This window comes from Xyrauchen texanus, chromosome 29 (assembly GCF_025860055.1).
Source record: "Xyrauchen texanus isolate HMW12.3.18 chromosome 29, RBS_HiC_50CHRs, whole genome shotgun sequence".
Taxonomy (NCBI): domain Eukaryota; kingdom Metazoa; phylum Chordata; class Actinopteri; order Cypriniformes; family Catostomidae; genus Xyrauchen; species Xyrauchen texanus.
In genome coordinates this window covers 17511276-17534873 of record NC_068304.1, presented here as the reverse complement: position 1 = coordinate 17534873, position 23598 = coordinate 17511276, and the positions used below count along the sequence as shown (strand labels likewise).

The window sequence follows — 23598 nt, the reverse complement described above, 5'->3', positions numbered from 1 at the left end:
GGCTACTTGTAAGCTACACGTTAAACAATTGAAATGCACTTCACTGAGGCAAACACCCTCCACTTGTCAAGTGGTTCTTCGCCTCCTCGTCCTGCATTAAAAATTGTTTAAGGTACACCTAGCCATAGATCATCCTATTTATACCTTCATTGATTTTACAGCGCAAAGTTTGACTGAAAGGAATATAAATAATATAATATAAAGTTGTCTTTATCTACAGGTCGTTGCTATGATTTTTATTATTATTATTCCGCCATAAAACTGATCGGGCAGAGCAAACCGTAAGGCCTAGAGACTTGAACTTGGTCAGATGGTAGTAGTATTGCTCACTACTCAGAAACACGGACTAGGCCAACTCTGTCAATTGGGGGCGCTACAGCGATCAAAAACGTGTAACTGCTCATAACTCCTAGACCGTTTGTCATAGGAATTTGGCTTAAACCAAACAAAATGTATACCTCCGATTTCATTTCCGTCTATAAAAATGTTCTGCCATCTTGGATTTTTCATAAAACCTACTTTTGCGAACTAGTCCTAGGTTTTTCATCCGATCGGGACCAAACCAGTGCCAAACGATTCTATGGAGTCTCATTATCAAAAGTTATGAAAAAAGTTTGAACTTTCGACTCAAGATGGCTACGGTATGTGAAAACAACGGAAGTAGGAGTTTGACGTAAATTTCTATAACTCTTTAAGGAAATTATATCTTCACCAAACTTGGCATTTTTATGTAAGAGGTCAATCTTTGATCGTCTAGAAAGGTTGGCGCGGTTTTACCACATGGTGGTGCTATAATACACACAAAAACAAAAAAAAACATTAAATTGCTGTAACTACACAACCTTTAGTGTGATTGAGTTGAAAATCAGCATGCAATGTCTTTGTCCAAGGTGCCATGACTGTCCAAGGTGCCAGGACGTTGGTTTATCTAAAAAAACATAGCCGCCATCGGCCAACAAAGTTTGAGAACCTATTAGACAAGGTTAACAGAGGCCGATCGGCATAACTCGGTGGGCTTGTTTGACTCTGAGAAGTCTGTGAGAAATTTGAAAGAAATCGGACAGAGTGGCGCTAACGAGTTTTACACCTCAGTAATCATGCTGACTTTCACACATAGACACAATACGCATATCATATCTTAGATCGCCTCATTCTGAACAACTTTGCCTCAAGTAGCACTGCTGTCAATCAAATCGTTCATTAAATATTCACAATTATGTAAAAAACAAAAACATACTTTTGCGAGTACAAACATAGGCTTTTAGTTCTAACTCAAAACTAATGACGTACAATTCTCTGGAATCTCTACGTCAATAGTTATCAAAAAAAATTGGATAGCTAAACAGGGTCATTTTGGATAGCTAAAACAGGGTCATTTAGAAAATGGGAGTGGCAAAATATACTTAAGCCTTTCGTTTTTCCTAAACAAAAAGTCAAAACTTCATGAAAATAGGTGAGCACATGCAACATATAATTCTAAAGAAGAATACAAACTTTTATGGAGATTGGACAATAGGTGGCACTATAACTTAAAAAGCTTTTAAAAAAAAACATATTTCCAAAGTAAATAACCTTTTGCTGTAAATTGTCTTTTCCATCTATGATCTAGGCGGTTACATGCTTGCTAAATAAAACGAATACCTTTTTACGCATGTGCGTAAAGGCCTTAAACCACTTGAAACACATTAGTTGCTGCTTGCAGATATTTAATGAATATTCTTTGCCACTTTCACATTGAGGAAAAACCAGCGTTGCTAATGTGACAGTTGTAAAAGTGGCATTTATATATGATGCTAAACCTGCATACTTAGATCTCTGAAGCATCCATATGGTATCCATCAAGGCTCAACGTTTGATTGAATTAAGAATGAAATCACGATGTGGCCTCGCATGATTACTACACCACAAAAGGAGTTTATGAAATGGTCTCCATTTAGAGAACATGTGAGCGCAGGGTGCTCTCAAGAGCACATGTGGAGCAGGGCAGCAATATTAGATGACGTTTTATCATATTACAAATTTGAATCGACTGAACAATGCATTTAATAGGTCCAGGTTACCTTCTCTCCCCCTCTGTGCAAAAGAGCTGAATGACAAAACATACTTTCCTTTCCAGCGCTTTGGGTGAGTAAAACGGGGCTGACGAACAATTGTCTTTTCCGTGTTTCCTATAGTGATTAACAGTTCATTTAAAGACAGCACTGCATGACTTGCAGTTTTTCTTTATGATGTGATGGTTAATCCCAGCACTGAGATCATGTTCACGTCCAGAGGTCATTTAAAGAGAGGCACAGAACTCTCACAATGTCTCATTACAGAGGACAGCAGAGCAGCCGCATTAATATAGAATGGTGATTAAAATAGTTTTCGAACAGACCAGGATATAATCAAAATACACTCAACCAAAATTTTAGACACACCAACTAACTTCTTTATTATAACTACTGACCATATCTTACAATAATAGAAAATTCTTCAACATAATTCACGTATTTAAATGAATAAAGTATTGACAAAAAAATTTTAAACAAATCTAAATTTTTTAGCTTCTACAAAGGAGAACATGTCCTTTGCCTAGATTTCATCTCTGAAAACTCACGAACATATAATTTTGTAAATATATACACATTCAAATTTGTATACAAATTTTTGGATGAACTAACCCTTAAAGTGTAAGCCTTTTTAGAGCAAAAGTTTAAGATCATGAGAAACAAAACTTTTGCCAAGTGCCCAAACTTTTGACTTGGTATATTTACCCTTAAATCTAGATCCCTTATTAGCATAAAAAGAAAATTGGAAGGGAATAGACTTACTTCACTTAAAATAGACATAAAAAGACACATACTGTACAATAAGAGACTAATACAGGTGGTTTTAAAACATCTTTATTCTGCCAAACAGATTTTTTCAATTATTGGAGGTCATTTTCAACAGTAAAACATTTGATGTCAACAACACAATCATAAAAGAATGTTAAAACCTGGTGTAACAATCAGATATTGAGATTAGCCTCCGCTAAAATACAAACTTAACTTGTAACTTGTCATCTTTAGACTTTTCCCTGAATCATTACATATCCACATACCTCTTTATAAAACATAAACATTTGAAAGCTAAAAGCAGTGCAAACAACACAATCATACCACTACTCTTCCATTTAAGTAGATATGATACTGATAATGTTCCTAGATTTATTATTACTCTCATGACACATCTCTTCATTGTTAAGGGCTACAGATGGGCTTATACAGACTTAGCAAAGCCCACTCGGTTATTCTCACGATCAAACACAGTGTAGTACTGCCCAATGAACACATCACCAAGAATCCAGAGGGGTCCAGCGGGAGGTGGTATATCAAGGCCCATGAATCCACTCAGACAAATATCCATTCCACCCTGGCTTTCCTGTGAGGTGCATACACATACACAATTACATTGCAATCTAAATAGGGACCAAAGACTTCTATGTGTTTATTTAAAGCTATATAGAATAATTACTATAGACTAACCCCAACCCTTCTAAAAGAAAACTTTTTGTATGTTTATTCTGTCCCAGTTTTTTTTTTACCCAAACAATAGCCAAGTACATGCTTGCAAAACACAGAAAGAAAGAGGATCTAATGTTTGTTTTTTGCACACAGGATTAGAAGCCACATGTGATTTAAAAGAAATACAACTCGAGGCAGATAATTATGTTCTGGTGACTAATACTGTATGACCTTATCAAAAACAGCACATCGATTTCACAACTCTGACAATGCAAAGCACCACATCAAAACAACAGCATTGATCGGTGACAAAAAGGACAGAGAATGTACATACCTTCAGAATGTATTGCTCTCCAGTCAGTGAGTAAGTCTTTCCACCAAGAACAAATGAGACGGTGGGGAGTGTGGGCACTTTCTTACAGTCAACCATGTACTATTGAGAGAATAGATGTAATTATAGATCACCATCAAAATATTATAGATAATTAAAATGCATTATTTGCAGAGTCGTCAAGCATTGATTAGACAATACAAAAGCGGCTTTAGAATCCAATGTATTGTTTATTTGCATATTATTTATCATAAGCCAATCAGTGGCATAAAGTTCACAGCAATCCATTTTGCAACCGAATTTGTCAGTCAGTCTGAGATTTATTATGAGAACTTGTCTAAGGACCCGTCAATGTACACGTGTCAGACGGATGCTTTTGGAGCGTCTCACTTTGGTTGTCACGTCATAGATATAGATTTTTTAGGTCACTGTGTCAACACGTCATGAGATCCCTTAGTTCACAAATGCGCTACATCAAGCTGAATTTGAACGTAAGAACATATCCTTGAGTTGTGCTCTCTGCTGAAGTGTTGGTTTGTTCTCTGTATAAGCTGCGAGTTGCCTATACAGCTGAAGTTTCACTTTCTGCCCCCTGGAGACAATAGGTGGTACTTCAAGCTTGAATTTTCCTTATTGCCGTCCGGGGAAATTATAACAATGCTATTTTTTATCAAATTAAATCGCACTGAATTAACGCATTAAATTAACAGCCCTAATAAATATTTAACATTGTAGTACCTCTCCCTGGATCAGAGGGAAGGCTCCAATAGCCTTCTGCAGGGCTTTGACCTCAGCGGATGGACCAGTGATCAGAGACGTTCCAGTGTCAACAATGGCTTCACATCCTCCCTTACACAGAGTCAGCTCGCTGCCGATGTTCATGCTACACACACACATACATAGAGCATTGTTACCAACCAAGCTTACTGTTTACAGGATTCTTCCACTTTGCTAGTTCATTAGTACCACTTACATAACAGACCAGGATCTAATTATATATTAATCAGGGCTCGACATTAAGGCTTGTCCGCTTGTCCGGGACAAGTGGATTTTTTGTAGGACAAGTAGAAGAGAAAATTAGTTGTCCGACCGGACAAGTTAAATTTCAAACAAAATAAAATGCCATGTTACTTCACGTTATGTGCCACTCATTACGCCTATTTTACAGATTTAATTTAATCGATTTGAAACTAACACATTTTTTAATAAACACAAGATTCTGACGCATATCCAAGGGTTTGTGCGGAGTGTGGAGCGCGCACTGCATGGAACAGAGGCGCTGGCGCGAACACTTGCGTTCTCTTACGAGAGGTTCTCTCGTATTGCGTAAGCTAGCTTACGCTACGGGAAAGATTCATCTTTTCTGAGATATTGAAGCCAAAAAATTATCCTTAATTTTTGTATCCATTGTCAACGCAGTGCGGCAGCTGCAGACCTTGAGCGGGCTAGCTAGCGAGCTCATAGGTTGCTCTGCGGCAACTGCTGCAGCCTATAGACGAGCTTGGGCGAACTCGCATCCAATGAGAGGCGTCCGGCGCTCACTGCATCAAAGCCCGCCAAAAGGGCGTGACTAGAGTGCATATAAGCGTAGTTCGTAGGCTGGAACCCTGATTTTCATCTCTTCAGCGAAGCTCTCCGCATCGCTGACCTGGAAGCCGCGTCGCCGTTTGAGGGGCATCTAGCAAGCGTGGACAGCGCTAGAAGAAGCCGGCCGTCTCAGCCACCTTCAGCCATCCTGCGAGCTACGCCATCCGACGACGTATCCTTTTATTAAGCAAGCTAGTTCTCAAGAACTATTCACAAAAGAGTACTGGCGTCTTTTTCAAGATGCCTCGCTCCACTTGCGCCTCATGTCGCCCTTCTCAGCACAGGAGACCGCCACATCATCTGCGCTCTCTGCCTGGGACTGGGGCACGCAGAGCTCGCCCTCACTGAGGGCGGATGCGATTCTGCGAGGAGCTACCGATGTCGACCCTGCGGGCTCGACTCGAGCCGATCAAAGCAGAAACCGCCGCGCCGCCTTACCCTCAGCCAGCGCGAGGAAGAAGCGCCGCTCACAAAGGCTGCCGGAAACTGTGGTTGAAGCGACTGCCTCGCCGGAGCCTCTCCCTCGAGCATCGCTTTCACCCTCCCCGCCCCGGGACGCGCAGTTGCCGCCGACGGCCGCACTGCTGCCATCTCGGATGACGGCCGGAGGATAAGGGCTGCTGTTCCATCATGGCTTCGGACAGCGAGGAGTGGACAGGCTCCCAAGCCTCCTCCTCAGCCCAGGAATCCAGCAGGACCCGCGCCGAGTCGAAGGGAGTTAACACGCCTCCTCACACAGGCCGTCGACCGCCTCGGGCTCGAGTGGTCACCGCCCCTGAGCAGGCACCCAACAGACTCGACGGCTGCTTTCTTCAAAGCCATCGCCGCTCTACACCCGCGGCCGGGCCGCTCCCTTCCTGCCGGAATTACATACGGAGCTTGCAAAGTCGTGGAACGCTCCGTTTTCAGCCAGGACCCGTTCACACGTCTCCACCTCTCTCGCGTCGGTGGGCGGCGCCACTGAAGAGGCTACTCCTCCATCCCCGGTCGAGGACTTCGGTAGCAGCACACCTTTGTCCGCCCTCCGCGAGATGGCGTTCCAAGCCTGTGCTCCCGTCTAAGGCCTGCAGAGCGACTTCCGCCTATGTTGGCCGCGCCTATTCCGCCGCCGGCCAAGCCGCATCTGCTCTGCACTCAATGGCCGTTTTACAGATCCTACAAGCAGACCTTCTTCGGAGTGGGATGAGAAAGGCAGGCACCCAGAGGCTGTTACTGATCTACGGCGCGACAGACCTCGCCCTCGCGCTACCAAAGCTGCAGCCCAAGCTCTAGGGAAGTGCATGGCCTCGCTGACTGTGACCGAGAGACACTTATGGCTAACACTAGCCGACATGGGAGAAGCAGAGCTCCACGTTCCTCAACGCACCGCTCTCTCCAACCGGTCTCTTCGGCTCCGCGGTGAGTGGCATTGTTGACCGCTTCTCAGAAGTCCAGAAAGCCACCCAAGCCATGAACCTCTTCCTGCGGCGTCGGCTAGCTCCTCTGCAGGCCGCTCACGTGATCAGCCTCCTGCACGAGCCTCTTCACAGCGCCCAGTTCAACAATCTCAGACTTCTCAGCGTCGACAGGGCGGCCGCCCTCGATCGCGCTCAGACAGCCGCCGCAGACCGCCTCCCCGCGGGCCTCGATCTAAGGTAGCGCTGAAACCCGAGCAGCCGAAGTCTTCCTAACTGTGTTGAACAAGCGACGGCTCAGTCCCGCCGCGGCGGACCACTGTCAAAGCTTTACCCCTGTCAGTCCCCTTCTCTCAGGCTACTACAGTGGTGAATTTAGCAGCCAACAAGCCGGTGACACTGCCCGCTTGCCTGCACTCAAACGCCGTTTTCACGGCGACCCAAATAAATCTTGTAAAGAGCAAACATGTCTTATGTGTAGAAAAAGTGCCCACAACCCAGTGTTCGCCCCTACACACAAGCATAACACATCCCGTGCCCCTATCAGAGCACGCTCTCATAAAGCGGTTACGAACCGCTCGAGCGTCAGAGTCAATGAAGGCGCCCACAAATGCGTCGCGCGCCCATTCTCTGCCCGCTCTGTCACACGACCAGCCCTATGTGTAGAAAATGTGCCCACAATCCAGTGTTCACTTCTGCACACAAGCACTGCATGTCTCGTGTCCCCACCAGAGCACGCTCACATAAAGCGGTTACGAACCGCTCGAGCGCTAGAGTCAATAAATGCGCCCGCAAATGCGTGCGTGCGCCCATTCTCTGCCCGCTCTGTTACACGGCCAGCAACCATTCCTCTGTGTGTAAGTCCCGTGCCCATGACTATGCTTGCGCATCACGTAACAGATGTGACTCTTTCCCCATTCATTCCAATCGGAAGTCACTCACAAAACAGCCTGTTCATGCTGTCTGCGAGCAATCATGCATGAACACACTAAACGCGCTCACACATTGTGTTCAGCGCTCTGTGTGCGGCAATCAGAGCGAATTGGCCATTCACCCTCTAGCGTTACGCTTCAAAGCGTGGGAAGCTATTCCAGGGATATCCAAGTGGGTGTTAAGCACAATACAACAGGGCTATTTGCTACAGTTCGATCGCCGCCCCCTCGCTTCAGAGCGCGCTCGAAACCACTGTGAACACGGAAGCAGCGTGCATGCTTCGTTCAGAAATAGCAAGCCTTCTGTGCAAAAGGGCCATAGAAAAAGTGCCACCCTCTCTGAGCGAGTCGGGGCTTTACAGCCGTTATTTTCTTGTTCCCAAGAAAGACGGCGGCCTCAGACCCATATTAGATCTCAGGGTTTTGAACAAGGTGCTTGCAAAAGACCGTTCAAAATGCTTACAATCAGGAAACTCCTCGCGCATGTGCGCCAGGGGACTGGTTTATTTCTCTCGATCTGAAAGATGCATACTTTCAGATTCAGATAAATCCCGTCACAGGCCATTCTTGAGATTCGCCTTCGACGGCCAGGTTTATCAATACACCGTCCTTCCGTTCGGCCTGTCCTTAGCACCCCGTACTTTCACGAAGTGCATGGATGCGGCGCTCGCACCCCTGCGGAGTCAGGGTTTGCGAATTCTGAACTATTTGGACGACTGGCTGATTATGGCTCAGTCACATATGGAGCTTCTGTCTCACAGAGCAGTTCTCCTCAGCCATCTGAACAGTTTGGGTCTTGCAGTCAATTGGACCAAGAGCTCACTACAGCCCAGTCAGACCATTTCCTTCCTGGGAATAGAACTAGACTCCGTGGCAATGACGGCTCGCTTATCTACACAGCGCGCACGCCGTGTTCAGCGACTAGCCGCATCTTTTCAGATGAACAGCCTCACGCCTCTGAAGAAATTCCAGAGAGTGCTAGGTTACATGGCCTCAGCCGCAGCAGTACTTCAGCTGGGTTTACTGCACATGCGCCCGCTTCAGCATTGGCTAAACACCACGCGTCTCGCCGGGCTTGGGCCACAGGCCGCCAGCCCATCAAGGTGACTCAGACCTGCATATCAGCTCTGCAGCCCTGGACAGTGGCCGAATGGTATCAGCGGGGAGTGACAATGGGAGCTGTATCTCGCCGAAAAGTCATCTCGACAGACGCGTCCAACACGGGTTGAGGCGCGGTCTGCGAGGGCTCTCCGGTTTTCGGCCTATGGTCAGTTCAGGAAAAGCTCCTTCACATAAATTGTCTGGAAATGATAGCGGTCGAGTACGCGCTCGTGCGCTTTCTCCCGGTCATTCAGGGTCACCACGTCCTGGTCCGTTCGGACAACAGATCTGTGGTATCCTACCTAAACCGTCAGGGCGGTGTCAGATCCAGGAACCTCTTCCATCTGACAAAACGCATACTGAGTTGGTCCCAGTGCCACCTGCGCTCGCTGAGGGCGACGCACGTGCCAGGCCACCTGAACGACGGCCCGGACAGACTGTCCAGAGACAATATTCCCCCAGGGGAATGGTCCCTGCACGCTCAAACAGTCCAGACGTTATGGCACCTATTCGGCAGAGCAGAGATAGACCTCTTTGCGTCCAAAGAGAACTCTCACTGCCCAGTATTTTTCTCGAAAGCGAGGACGCGCTGGCCCAGGACTGGCCCAGACGCCCGCTTTACGCCTTCCCTCCCGTCTCGCTATTGCCACAGGTAATGCAGAGGATCAGGGAAACGCGTCACTCGGTGCTCCTCATAGCCCCGCGTTGGGAGAATCAGACATGGTTCCCGGAGCTTACGCAGCTGTCACTGACAGCGCCGTGGCCCATCCCAGTGAGAGCAGATCTCCTCTCTCAAGCTCGCGGCACAATCTGGCATCCCCACCCAGAGCGCTGGGCGCTGCATGCGTGGGTGATCAACGACTACCCGTCGCTCTGCCAGAAGGAGTAATAAACACCATCATGCACGCTAGAGCCCCTTCCACGAGAAGACTCTATGCGTCAAAATGGTCTGTGTTCTCAAAATGGTGCACCGACAGAGACCTGGACCCACGGACATGTGGGGTGTCGTCGCTGCTCGTATTTCTACAAGAGCTGCTGGATGAGGGCAGATCCCCATCCACGCTCAAAGTGTATGTGGCGGCCGTTGCGGCGTTCGCTGAACCCCTGCACGGCCAGTCATGGGGTAAAAACGAGCTGGTCATCCGCTTCCTCAGGGGAGCTAGAAGGATGAACCCCCGCGCCCCCATCGGTTCCTATCTGGGATCTTTCTATAGTTCTCGAAACTATGAAAGCCCCCTTTCGAACCACTTCAATCCGTGGATTTGAAATACCTTTCACTCAAAACCGTTTTTCTGACTGCCCTGTCATCAGTCAAACGTGTGGGAGACCTTCACGCGCTGTCTGTCAGCGCTGCGTGTCTTGAGTTTGGACCAAGTGACTCCAAGGTCATTTTAAAGCCTAGACACGGCTATGTTCCCAAGGTGATCGGTACTCCTTTCAGAGCACAGGTCATTTCCCTATCGGCGCTGCCAGCACCGGATAGCGAACGCGACGCCAATCTCCTTTGCCCGGTCAGAGCACTGAGATTGTATACTGCACGCTCCGCTGCTTTCAGACGCTCCGAGCAGCTTTTCGTTTCGTTCGGAGGGCGCACCAAAGGTCTCGCCGCCTCGAAACAGACACTATCTAGATGGATAGTGGACGCTATTGCTGCTGCATACGCGTCAAAAGACCTGCCATGCCCGTTGGGCATTAGGGCTCACTCCACTAGAGGCATGGCATCCTCGTGGGCATGGTCCAGCGGAATTTCCATTCACGACATATGTGTGGCAGCGGGATGGACTTCCCCCTCCACCTTTGTCAGATTTTACAATATGGAAGTGCCCGCTCTGCAGGCAAAACTATTAGCGGTTTAATACGCTACAGCTCCCCTGGTGAGCTGCACTGATGGGACACATTCCACACAGACCGGCACCGCCGCTCTGTCGTTCCCGTCCTACTATGTGCTTATGTATTACACAATCAATGACCCGCATTCTTGCCGGCCAAATATTATTTCCCCACTCATAAGGGCTCCCCGGGTCCCCCTTAATTCCCTGGGGCTTATACAGTGGATGCTTGGCGCGCACGGCGTTGACAATGGGTTCCCGTAGCGTAAGCTAGCTTACGCAATACGAGAGAACCTCTCGTAAGAGAACGTATCGGTTACCTAACGTAACCTCGGTTCTCTCTAGATGAGGGAACGAGTATTGCGTAGCCGGCCGTGCTCGCGCCACGAGCGACTTTTCGCTTCAGTCAATGAAAACCAGGGTTCCAGCCTACGAACTACGCTTATATGCACTCTAGTCACGCCCTTTTTGGCGGGCTTTGATGCAGTGAGCGCGCGGACGCCTCTCATTGGATGCGAGTTCGCCCAAGCTCGTCTATAGGCTGCAGCAGTTGCCGCAGAGCAACCTATGAGCTCGCTAGCTAGCCCGCTCAAGGTCTGCAGCTGCCGCACTGCGTTGACAATGGATACAAAAATTAAGGATAATTTTTTGGCTTCAATATCTCAGAAAAGATGAATCTTTCCCGTAGCGTAAGCTAGCTTACGCAATACTCGTTCCCTCATCTAGAGAGAACCGAGGTTACGTTAGGTAACCGATACGTTTTCCTATCAACAGTGGAAACAACTTAAATACTCTATCATTTCTGGTCATACTGAAAATAATAATACATAATTTGCAACTACTTTTATTTGTGTAAACTCAAAATAACAAGAAAACGTGCTTTTGCAAAATAAAATAAAACAATCAGGCGGGCTTTCATGGTCTCCGTGAACTGAAACTGAACTGAAACAAAATATAGTCTATGTAACGTTAGGCTAAAGCTTGAAATGTCCACTTTTAAAGAACCAATTCGAATCTAAAGAAAATAGCCTAACGTTACCGTCTGATTATGCAATCCATATGAATTTCTCTCTAAAGGCGCATCCGCTTTACATCGGAGATGGAGGTATATTTCCAGCAAACACCGATTTAGAAAACATTAAAATGCCTCGTTATTTTTTCAGGTTATAAACAGAAAAGCTCCAAAAACAAGAAGTCACCTTAAACCAACAACATAGGAATTAAAACGGGAACGAAATTTTTTAACCAAATGGAAAGATGAATTCGACTGGGTTATTTATGAAGACGGAGTAATGTTCTGTGGCGTCTGTCGGGCGCAACCCAACCTGGCTGACAAGTAAGTGACGTTAGCTAGCTAACTTAGCGTCGGCAGCTGTGTAGCTACTGTAAGCAAGCATTAAAAGCATTAAAGCATTAGTTCACCTCAAAATGAAAATTCCATCTAATTTTCTCCTCCAACTTCAAAATCGTCCGACATCTTTGTTTTATTTTATAATTATTAATAAAAAATAATATTTCGTGACGTTTCCAACGTCGCAGACCAGCACAAGACCAACAATTGTGGTTATAAAAAGAATAAATATTTTTTTTTTTAGAAAATGAACGATCGTTTCAGCTAGATAAAGACCCAATTCCTCAGCTGGGAACGTGCACAGCCCTTTGAAGCACTTCAAAGCCCTTTTAAACTGCATCGATTTGGACTTCAACGTGTTGTTAAACTTAATCATATTTATTTAGGCATATCAGTATCAGTTAATTGCCTAGGCATTGTTTCTAATTTAAAATAATCTATTATTTAGATTTCATTTCAACTTTATTTCAATTGCTGAGCAATGGTTGCGCTTGAAGTCCATTGTGTGGAGAAAAATCCTGAAATGTTTTCCTCAAAAAACTTAATTTCTTTTCCACTGAAGAAAGAAAGACATGAACATCTTGGATGGCATTGGGGTGAGTAAATTATCATAAAATTTTCATTTTGAGGTGAACTAATCCTTTAACAGCATTTGTATTGGTTGTACAATGTACATAGTTAAATATTACTATTAGCCATTTGCCTACTTTAGCAAGTCACAGTATTTCCAAGCCCTGATAATGTACTGAACTGTAACTGAGATGACGCAGTAAATAATTCCTCTTTCAAGTAACTGCACGGTCTGTATGTTACCAAAGGACCTTGGGACTGAAGCTGCAAAACAGTACATAACAGAAATTGTGTAAATGTTTTAAACGCTTTCAATGGTTTGTTCGAATTCTGCATTAGCAAAACACAAAAAAAATAAATGAAATTATAAATCTTTACCGGGCAAGTGACTTTTGTGCAAGGACAAGTGAAACATAAATGTACTTGTCCGAAGGACAAGTGCCTCAAAAAGTTAATGTCAAGCCCTGTTAATGATATTTTGCATATTCATTGCATACATTTGCATACTCAAGTTTACAAGTTGAATATTGTATGTCTAAATACTGTGAAAACAAATACCTCAATACTGACTTATTATGAAAGTAATGAACAGGTTTGCTCTTCCCAAATAGGCTTGAACCATCAAGTATTAAAATTGGTGCTAAAATGTGTAAAAGCTTAAAAGGTAAGAATTTAATTGTAAAAAATTCTAATATCTTGCGTTTACCATATTTCATAACAGCTAAAGCTTTTAAACTCCATCTAATTCAATAAGCTTAAACCTCATGCTGGCATTAATAAAATGACTATGGAAACATTTTATGCAAATGTCAGCCAAGAGCACAACCATTAAGAGATGCTAAATGAACTAAATAAAGCCTACAATAACAGAGGTTAGATTAACTACAGGAATGACAGACCCACCCACAAAAGACTTCAGCATTCATTTTAAGCTACTCTGAATGGTGGAAAACAGAGCACTTAACAGTAGACACTTTATTGTGCACTTAAGATGTTAGATTTGATCCCAGCAAAAGTAATGCATAATGGAATACTTAAACAGCCGGGATCGATTGAGGATTTGCAATGAGCTGCTACTCCAAACATAGATTTGAATGATTCTGCAGAATGTTTAGATGGCCTCTCCATTACACAATACCCCAAAAAACAGTTTTTTGTTTTTTTACAGTGCAGAGGCAAGTTCTCACCCATCCATGTGAATCTGCCAGTAGGCCTGTCTGCTGATGTCAATGTAGTTAAAGTCTCCAGTATAATATTTGGGGTCTGTCCCTCCAAGGAGCAACTCACCACCAGGTTGGGTGTCAGGGTTTCTGCCAAACAGATTTAAAGAATATTGGATCCAGAACACACAAACAGCCATACAATCAATAGAACATGTAAACACACCAGAACTAGCCCAATATTAATTGTGCCAGGCAAACAGTACTACATTTTGTAAATAAGGCCATTCTATAATAACACAAATTTCTTGTAGAATGAGCATTTCCTATAAAAAAAATAAAAATGTTTTTAAAAAGGGAGTGATTGCACTGAACAAGTAAATAAGAAGCAGTTTATTGCATGTAAAATTGGTCGCACAATATTGCAACTCCACTTATTGCACGTGTATGACACCTTTTGTCTTTATAACTTTTAAATAAGTAGGATACTTTAAAAAAAGCTGAGGTGCCAAACTCTTTCTACAATCCTAATAACCCTTTGCTTTGTTTTTTCATACATGTCTGGGATGGAACAGAAGGTTGTAAATCAATAAACTTACCTGTTCAGGTAGAAAGAGAAAACATTTTTCTCCACTTTCTTTTGGCTCATCATCATATCAAAAACAGGAGGGGCCCCGTCTACTGCAATGCGAGGATAGGCCATGCCAAGAATTCCATCAAACTTCGCTGCGATGAAGGCCACTCCTGGCTGTTTGATGGCTTCTCCAAATATCTGGTTCTCAATCGCAATATCCCCGATCTAAATGTAACAGATTGGGTTGTTTCTTTTATCATTTCAAATGAGGAACATTTTCAAACATGCTAGACTTTTTTTATTCCTACCGTGCACGTATCCTGGCTGAGATACCCAGACAAGCTTCCAGATCCATACTGTATAGCAAACTCAGTCCCGTTCTTAACATAGGTGCTGGACTTGTCACTGTTGTACTTATGATGAAGCACTATAGGATCGAAAAATCAGTCATACAGTTACACACTCTCTCCTGTCTGAGAAACTGTTATAGACATTTAGACTACATCCACACCAATATATTTTCTGTTTCCTAACATCATTATTTTCCAAAGTATGTACTCCTAGAGAGCATTTCCAAGAGTGTTCGGTGGAGGAAACGACATTCCACTGTGAAAGAGAGACGTAAACATTTCAAAATAAATGTGTTTTCAACCAATAATGTATTAGTGTGGACATGGCATTAGAATAAGCAATTCTATTAAATGGACAGTTCTGATCCTGGATGTTGATTGGTCAATACAGATTTTCAGCCATGCTAAAATACACAAACATAGTAACAGCTGACATGCAAAAAACTGCTGTGTATATCGCTGCACAGCACACTTAGTGGAGTTTATTGCTTACATAGGTCTTGACAGGTATGAAAATAAGGCTGTGAGGGATAGACGTACAGTATCTTCGATGGGCTGTACTGCACTTTAAAGTGTTTTTGAATCATTCCAAAACATTGAAAAGTATCTTTCAAAGAACATTCAGTAGACAAAAAAACTCCAGACTGCATGTATTGTGATCGGATTAAAAATCAAAGATGGTGGGGGCCTGGGTAGCTCAGCGAGTATTGAGGCCGACTACCACCCCTGGATTTCAAATCCAAGGTGTGCTGAGTGACTCCAGCAAAGTTTCCTAAGCAACCAAATTGGCCCGGTTCTTAGGGAGGGTAGAGTCACATGGGTAACATCCTCATGGTCACGATTAGTGGTTCTCGCTCTCAAAGGTGCATGTTAAAAGTTGTGTGTGGATCTCAGAGAGCAGCGTGTGCCACCACATGCTGTGAATCTCCATGGTTTCATGCACAACAAGCCACGTGATAAGATGACTGAAATACCCAAACAATTAGGTCAAACCGGAAGGAATGAAATAAGAAGTTATCATGGAGTCTGATCTGCAAGACTCAAAACATTTATAACATATATATAACTACACAGAAAGGGGTGATGCCATCTTTGGCAAGATTTTTTTCCACAGATTACAGATTACAGGAAGAAACTTGTTAAAGTTTCACAAAAAGAGGCCAAAGACAAACTTGAGCAACTTTGACCGCTTTGAACCAGCTTCTTGTTTTCTTCAAATACATTTTGGGGACTTTATATGAAGTAAATTATGGTCTAGTGCCTAAAAACTATCAAATGTCAGAATATCAGACAGAATAAAACAATATCGGAGAACTTGAAAAACTAGTTTACCAAATATAGCCAGAGAACAGCCAAGAAACCTTTTGTTCTTACACCCTGACTACACCGGATGCGAGCGGTACGTTGCGTCAAAAGCAAATGGGCCCTTTTCACAGACTGTAATGACGCATTTCCACCTTATTAAGCAGCGTAAATATAGCAAACTTTTAGATTCTTTAATTACTGTGTACATTTATAACATTTTATTATTACCCTGGAATTGACCCTTCGCTAAGCCCCTCCTTAAGTACTTCTGACCAATCCTGTCTTAGTTACCCTGCCGCCATTACTCTGACATACGATTGCTATTTTCCAATGACAACCTATGGAAGTAATTTGTGTTTGAGTACTTTTAACTGTGATTATATCAAAATAATAATAAAAAAAATAAAATAAACTTTGCCGGGTAAGTTGTAATATTGACAGGAGTTACCGAGAGAGGATAAGCGCAGTGTTTTTCTTTCCTTTTAAATTTTTTTTATCTTTAAATAAATCTGGAGAAGAGCATGTTATGGATTAATCCAGGGGTGGGGATCCTTTTTTCCAGTAAGTATTCAATTATTTACTAATATATTCGTGGGCCATACAATTGCTTGTAATTTGTGGATTGAAATTAACATACGCATTCCATTACGTGCTCACGCACCAAGAAAAAAGCACTAAAATTATTTACAATTATTTGTAAAAAATGTTTTATAGATTTGTTTTTAACATAAATGGTGCTTTACTTTTGCTGTTGGAGCAAATGGATAAGCAAAAATTATTTGCCACAGTCCCATTCACCATTATCAAAGTTTACCCTGCAATCGTTTACTTCCATGTTTCTAAACATGGAATTGTGAAAAGGGTCCATAGATCCCATTATAATCAATGAAGCGGTCTACACTGGAAGCATCCTTTGCAGTAAACGGTTGTCCAACAAGACCAATAAACGGTTTAGAACCTTCGCTTCGACGCATCCATTGTAGACAGCCTCAAGCCGCTGCAGCACGTAGCATCAATGGATGTACCCACTGCGTCACGATCCTGTTGCTCTGTTGGTCTTGCTTTTTGGATGACAGGGTTGTGACATCATTGTTCTGTGTCTGTCTTGTGTCTTTGTGCAAGCGCACGGCTTCGGTTGTGGTTTTCCTGCCGAGCGCTCTTTGGTCAGTCTTGTGTCTCATGTCCGGAGCAAGGTGTCTGGACCCTGACTTCCCTATCTGGTCTGGTTTGGTTTTGGTGTCGGGATCCGAACACACGTTTCATGTCTTGTATTGGCGTGAGTGCATTGCAGGCTTACGCTCAGGCTTTGTCTAGTGTGAGAACGCATGGTATTGCTTTGTTAGCGTTGCCATACATTCTCTTGTCTTATCTGTTAGTTGGCATGAGTGCATGTTGCCTATTGTCTTGGTGATATGCGCTCGTGCCATTTGGGGTTCGGCGTTTTTGTGAGAGCTTGTGGCTTTGTTTTGTTTCTGTTTTTCCTTGTGTCTCTCTGTCTGTCGTCAAACCCCACCTCCTTGTTTGCTTATTATTAGTTAATTTGCCTCACCTGTCCCCTTCTTAACCTGTTTGATTTCTCTCCCTATTTTAGTCTCCTCGTGTGTGCAGTCCAGTGCCAGTTCATCTTGTTTCATGTTTATGTCGATCTTGCGTCCTCTCAGTTCCTGTCGGTCCTGTGTACCAGTTTGTCTGCCCCAGCCCAGCTTCAGTGGACCGAAAGCCTGGATTGTATTTTTCCCCTGTAGGGTAGTTTTTGTTTGCTTTGTTTTTTTTGGGTTTAAATAAATTCCCTTTTTCTCTGTGTTTGGGTCCTGCCTCTGATTTGTGACTCAGTGTTAAGCACAAAAAGATAATTATAAGATTGATTTTGTTCAAATAATGTTAACAAAAGACATCAAATAAAAAAAATACAAGTTTAAATAACAATTCTAGGCTCATTGACTTACAGCAGGCAATATCAGTGAGGGAACAGTGGATAGAGGGCACCCAAAGGTTGGAAGATCCAGTATCAAACACCACAGTGAAGGACTGAACAGGAGTCCCAAGGCCTATCTCTCCATAGTACTGAGCCTGAAAACAAAAACGCTCCAAGCATTAACTAATGTTAACAAGCAACCTTGGATTTAAAAAATGTATATGCTGAAATTAATATTAATGCTTATATGCTTTAAAATTATAGTTCATTGTTAGTTAATCTAACTAATGTTGCTCTAATGTTAACATTGAAACATATTGTAAATTGTTACCAATATCCAATTATGGCCTTTGAGAAAAAACAATGTACTGTATTCTTATTACATCCAAACTTTGGAATAATTACCTATACCAATTGTAACATTCTAGTATACAGGTAATCATACTTTTTACAGGATACAGTACTATCTTTGACAGTAAGAGTAACATGAATGTGTGTAGTCATCTTATTATGGATTACACATTTTTTTTGGCATATGTGAGTTCCTGTTAAATTTATATTTTTCCCTTATTAAATAGGACTACATTTTATATTCAAACTTTTAAGCTTGTCATAAATACACGTTTTTTGGGGATCAAAGATCAAGTTTGTTTTCGCTTGATTCATAAGAGATGCAATTCTTATAACACTGTATTTACAAAACTATTTTTGGCAAAAATAGCACCTGCGTATTGCCAAAGCATATTGTGTGGTTCACTCAACTGTAGCAGAGCCATTGTTTCAGAGGCATCATGACAAACAGTCTCATGACCACTTGTTTAAAACAGTCTATTGGACCATCATGCTTTCCATAGAGCTCATGACAGGAAAAGCATGTGCACATTTTTGCTGAATTTATTTCAACAAAACTGGTTTCAAGTTCATATTTGTTGTTGACGTCAGTCACATTCCTACCTGATGACATGATAAAACATAATCATAATCATATGACATGACTGAGCAAAATGTCTGTGTGATAACTATAACAAATTCTTGTCTTCAAATTGTGTTACATCCGGTTTGTGTGTGCAACTTAATGCAACCTCTGTGGTTAACTCTTTCCCCGCCAAACACGGAATTTTCCGGGTTTTATGAAAAAACGCTTCCCCGCCAAACACGGAATTTTCCGGGTATCCGTGTTTTAGGTGGTATACGGTAAGGAAGACCCGCACGCATGTTTTGAAAGAGTACGCAACTCTTTGATCAAAGAAACAGACTGCGATTGTCTCAAACGTGAAGAAGTGGAACACCATACTAATACTAAAGCACTTGTTTGATAAAAATGCCTTTTTCTCAGCTTTTTGTCCGAAATGTTGTTTTTGACAAAACCCACCTCTGTTCAAGTGGCAATAAAAAAAGAACAAATGAAGATAAAATAAAATCAGATCTTTATTTTGATATATAGCATATTCATATATTCATGGAAGAAAATATTCTGCGGGCCATTAAAGTTTAGCGATGTCTTTAACTCTTTTCCACCGCTGGCGGGGAAAGAGTTAAAGAGCATTCAAACATTCATGTGACATTAACACTGAAGCTTTCTGCTAAAATGATTGATTATAAATGCCATTTTGCCATAGTAATAGGTCTTCTGAAAAACCAGGCCAAGGAAGGATGTTTGGTAAATGATTAAGAAGCTTTTACAGTAAATGTAGCCACAGGATTAAAGCAAAACAATAGACCACAGTTACCTTAGACAGAGAGATACAGCTAAAGGGCAGGAAATAGACAATACTCACATCAAGGTAGTTTTTGAGGGTTTCAGGAGTAGGGCCATTACTAGCTGGGAACCCCAGGTTGTATTTCAGGGGCACAGAACCAGCCACAAGCTCCTCTACAGCTCTGCCAGAGTCACTCAGTGTCCGTCTAATAGAACGAAACTTCTTAAGTGGAATCCTGCAGAGAGACAGACATAGAAATGCTGTCATGTCTTAATCTCAAACATTCATATTAGGGCTGTCGAGTTATCGCGTTAATAACGCGCGATTAATCATACAAAAAAATAATGCGTGAAAATAATTAACGCATTTAATCGCATGCTTGTAGTACCACCTGTATACTCCAGAGGGCAGGCAGTAAGTGAAATTTCAGCTGTGTGAGCTACACACAGTATGTATACAGCTAAGAAAACAACACATATGCATTACTAAGGGTTCAAATGCGATCTAAGGGATCTCAATATGTGTTTAAAGATTGAGTATTAAACTATAATTAACTTGACACAGTGACCTAAACATTTTATTTTTATGACGCAACACACCCGAAACGTGACACAAGCATGTCTGACGCAGGTCTTATGGGTAGGGTGACCACCTGTCCCACATTTTTGCTTTGTCCCGCAAGTCATAAGCAGTGTCCCGCATTTCAATTTTGTCTGTATAATTTTTTATCTTTATTATTATTATTTCGGCATCATTTTATTTAATCGTCCTTTAATTACAAAATCACTATTAAAAAAAAAGTTAATAAGAAAACACTGAACATGCGCAGCGCAGCCTTTTTTTCTTGCCAGAGAGGGAAAACACTGAGAAGATCCTGAGAAGAAAAGGTGTCCTTGTTCGTATAATAAAGAATTGGAGAAAATATACACATGGTTAAAACCAGTTACAAGTGACCCTAAAAAAGGAGAGTGCAGGGTATGCCACCAAAGTTTCACGGACAGCTCTGCTGAAGCATTTCAGTGCCCCAAACATGACAGCTCTGATATCTTTGGCTTTGAGCTGTCACCAACGCTCCTCTTCGTGGAGAGGGTGTTTTCACTGATGACCACTGCCAGGACAGAGACAAGAAACTGAACATAGTGGACCTCATCAAAAGCACACCTGCCAGGAGATCTACAGTCATAATGAATGAGAAGGCCCTACTCGAAGCAGCCAGATCAGACAACATTTTTTTTTATTCAAGATACACTAAATCCGGTAAGATCGCATTTAATCTTTCTAGTCTTTAATAATGGAATTGATGTGCTTATTTGGAAATGTGCTTTTTAACGATTAGATTATTATTTTCACTTCATTATATTTAAATTGAGTAGGTCTGAGCTGTTAAAATTAGTTTGTATCGTAGACCTTATGCCAAACTGAGTGCAGTTCACAGCGCCTTCATTAACATTTAACATCACTGCAAAAATACATCTAATATAAAATCAATATTTATTCAACTAGTACAATAATAGTAAGTTATCTCTCCCTCGTGTCCCACAAAATCAGGTCTGCTGACCTGCAACAGAGCAATAGCCAGGTGGTCACCCTATGTATACCCCTGCCTTGTTTCTAAAAAAAATAAATAAACAAATATCTGACACAGGTGTACATTGATGGGTCCTTAAACAAGCCCTCATAATACATTTCCAACTGATTGAAACATTCACTTGTGAAATGGATTGCTGTGAACTGTATGCCAATGATTGACTTATGATCAATAATATGGTAGTAAACAATACATTGTATTTTAAAGCCACTTTTATATTGTATTATCAATGATTAACTCTTCTGCCACAAGAATGTAATGCATTTTAATGATCTGAATATATATATATATATATATATATATATATATATATATATATAAAATCTTTTAATATTTAAAGATACTATGTATAATTATTTCATCATTATGTATTGAATTAATGTTATATGAGGGGCTTTCTCAGCAAATATTTGTATATGCGATTAATTAATCGGGACACCATGTAATTAATTCGATTACAAATTTTAATCGATTGACAGCCCTAATTCATATACATTCAGACTTACTAGAGTGCATGCTGTTAACTTGCTGTCTTTTACAAAACATCACCTGCAGCAAACTGCAAACATTCTCATAATGAAAAAAGTCAAGGCTCCCTTTCGCTCACTTCTAAATAATCAATTCTAGGCTTCCAATAACATGGCTGCAGAGGGCTACTCCAGCCCTTTAAAAAGACCAAATAATATGAGCTGATAAAACTTATGCATACCTTTATCAAACATATAGTTAAATGCTTTTAAAATTCAATAAAAATGTAAGGGAAGCCACATTTCTCATCAACAAGAGATCAAATGCAACTTTCTCCTTTAATGTATGGGGTGAGATGTTATGATGCAGTAAATGCTGCTGGGTTTTGGACTTTGATAGGGTGGTGACTGGTGAGACAGACTAAACATCTCAGAATGAGGTCAAACACCTCAGACAAATGAGGTCAATTTCTGACATTTCATAGACATAACCGACAAAAGCAAAATACTTAAACAGTCTTTCATTATCAGGACTAACATCAACAGATGTCCACTTCAGCTAGCTGTAATGGAAGAATGCTAGACTGGAATCTGGATTTTTTTTTAAGGTTAAGCTTAAAGGGATAGTTCACACAATGAAAAATCTCATAATTTACTCACCCTCATGCCAACCTAGATGTGACTTTATTTCTTCTGCTGAACACAAATTAATATTTTTAGAAGAATCTCTCTGTAGAAGTGAAGAATCTGTATGCCCATACAATGCAAGTTAACGGTGACCAAACATTTGAAGGTCCAAAAAGTGCACAAAGGCTGCATAAAATTAATGCTCAGTGGTATAATTCATGTCTTAAGACTATAATATAAGAGATGTGGTGAGAACTATTGGGTGAACTATTCCTAGGGCCCTTCATATTTACCTATAAACAACTCTTGCCTTTTGCTGAGTCACAAACGGTCCCAATAGACTCTTTGTCTAGTGGAGAACCACAACGACGTCTATGTGATTTATAATCTTTTAACACAAAGACTGCGACAACAAACCTATTGAGCTACTTAGCTAGACCGCAGTTCTGGCCATCATAGCGGAGTTTAAACGTGTAAAACCTATTAAATCTCATTAAGTTTCAAAGTTCAGCTAAGATCTGTCAAATTAACTGGCTAAAACAAGACTACAAACTACAACAAACATGAATCATCAACAACAACAAGCACACAGTAGATGCTTCATGAAGTTTACAGGCACACCGTGTTTTGTAACGCTAATGATCGGATTGTGTCACTGTTGTTGTTGTCTGTTACGTGTTTTTGTTTGACCTTACCGAACAATCGCGTCAGCGGTCCACACAAAGGCAGCAGCGAGCAGCAGACAGGCGAGTCTCATGTTGACGTGCCCTTACGAGGTGTTAGTGCATCTGATAACTAGTGTTTAATATTCCCTCTGGGCAAACGGCTGCAGTCAGCTGATGTTTACGACGTTGCAGAGCAACTTTTGCTCACAGACATGTGATGATGGACTGGTTCATTCATGAACGTCACGACTGCGCGTTATTCTGCGCAAAGATAGGTTGGCTAAATATTTCAATAATGAATCACATTTTATTTCGCTTTAAATGGAAAACAAATCTATTTAATATATGTATATATACATATATTGACTCATCTAAATTGATTTATATTCGCAAGTATTAATATTACAATTAACATACAAAATATAACATAATTGTGTTAGAGTTAGAGTTGGGGTTAGAGTTCACTTGGTAAACAATGGTGCAGATAATTTAAATTTCTGCACATTCCAATAAAGGGTCAAGGACGAGACGCTCTTTTTAAGTTCTATTAAGTTATTCAAAAATATATTTAAAAATGCAAATTAATTAAATATGCTTCTGCTTGATGAACATGTTTTAGACTTCTGAGTTCAAAGTCATTTTAATATTTAAAAATTAATAAATG

The 23598-nt window shown here is 41.9% G+C and overlaps 1 protein-coding gene across 1 annotated transcript; it reads right to left on the bottom strand.

Moving 5' to 3' along the window:
* Nucleotides 1–2855: 2855 nt before the first annotated feature.
* Nucleotides 2856–23144, bottom strand: LOC127622992 (cathepsin D-like). Its single transcript, XM_052097216.1, has 9 exons — nucleotides 22965–23144; nucleotides 19666–19822; nucleotides 17919–18042; nucleotides 14626–14744; nucleotides 14343–14542; nucleotides 13771–13893; nucleotides 4558–4702; nucleotides 3823–3921; nucleotides 2856–3405 (listed from the first exon to the last, which is right to left on the bottom strand). The coding sequence occupies exons 1-9, from the start codon at nucleotides 23024–23026 to the stop codon at nucleotides 3244–3246; spliced, it is 1191 nt and encodes a 396-aa protein (XP_051953176.1). The 5' UTR covers nucleotides 23027–23144; the 3' UTR covers nucleotides 2856–3243.
* Between the last annotated feature and the right edge of the window lie 454 nt (nucleotides 23145–23598).

Bases quoted from the DNA above. Each gene is read 5' to 3' on its own strand.
- LOC127622992 (XM_052097216.1), bottom strand. From the start codon at position 23,026: ATGAGACTCGCCTGTCTGCTGCTCGCTGCTGCCTTTGTGTGGACCGCT. The intron at 18,043-19,665 runs GTGAGTATTGTC...TTTTGTTTTCAG, and splicing joins CCCTCAAAAACTACCTTGAT to GCTCAGTACTATGGAGAGAT. The intron at 4,703-13,770 runs GTGAGAACTTGC...GTGTGTGTGTAG, and splicing joins TGGCAGATTCACATGGATGG to CATGAACATCGGCAGCGAGC.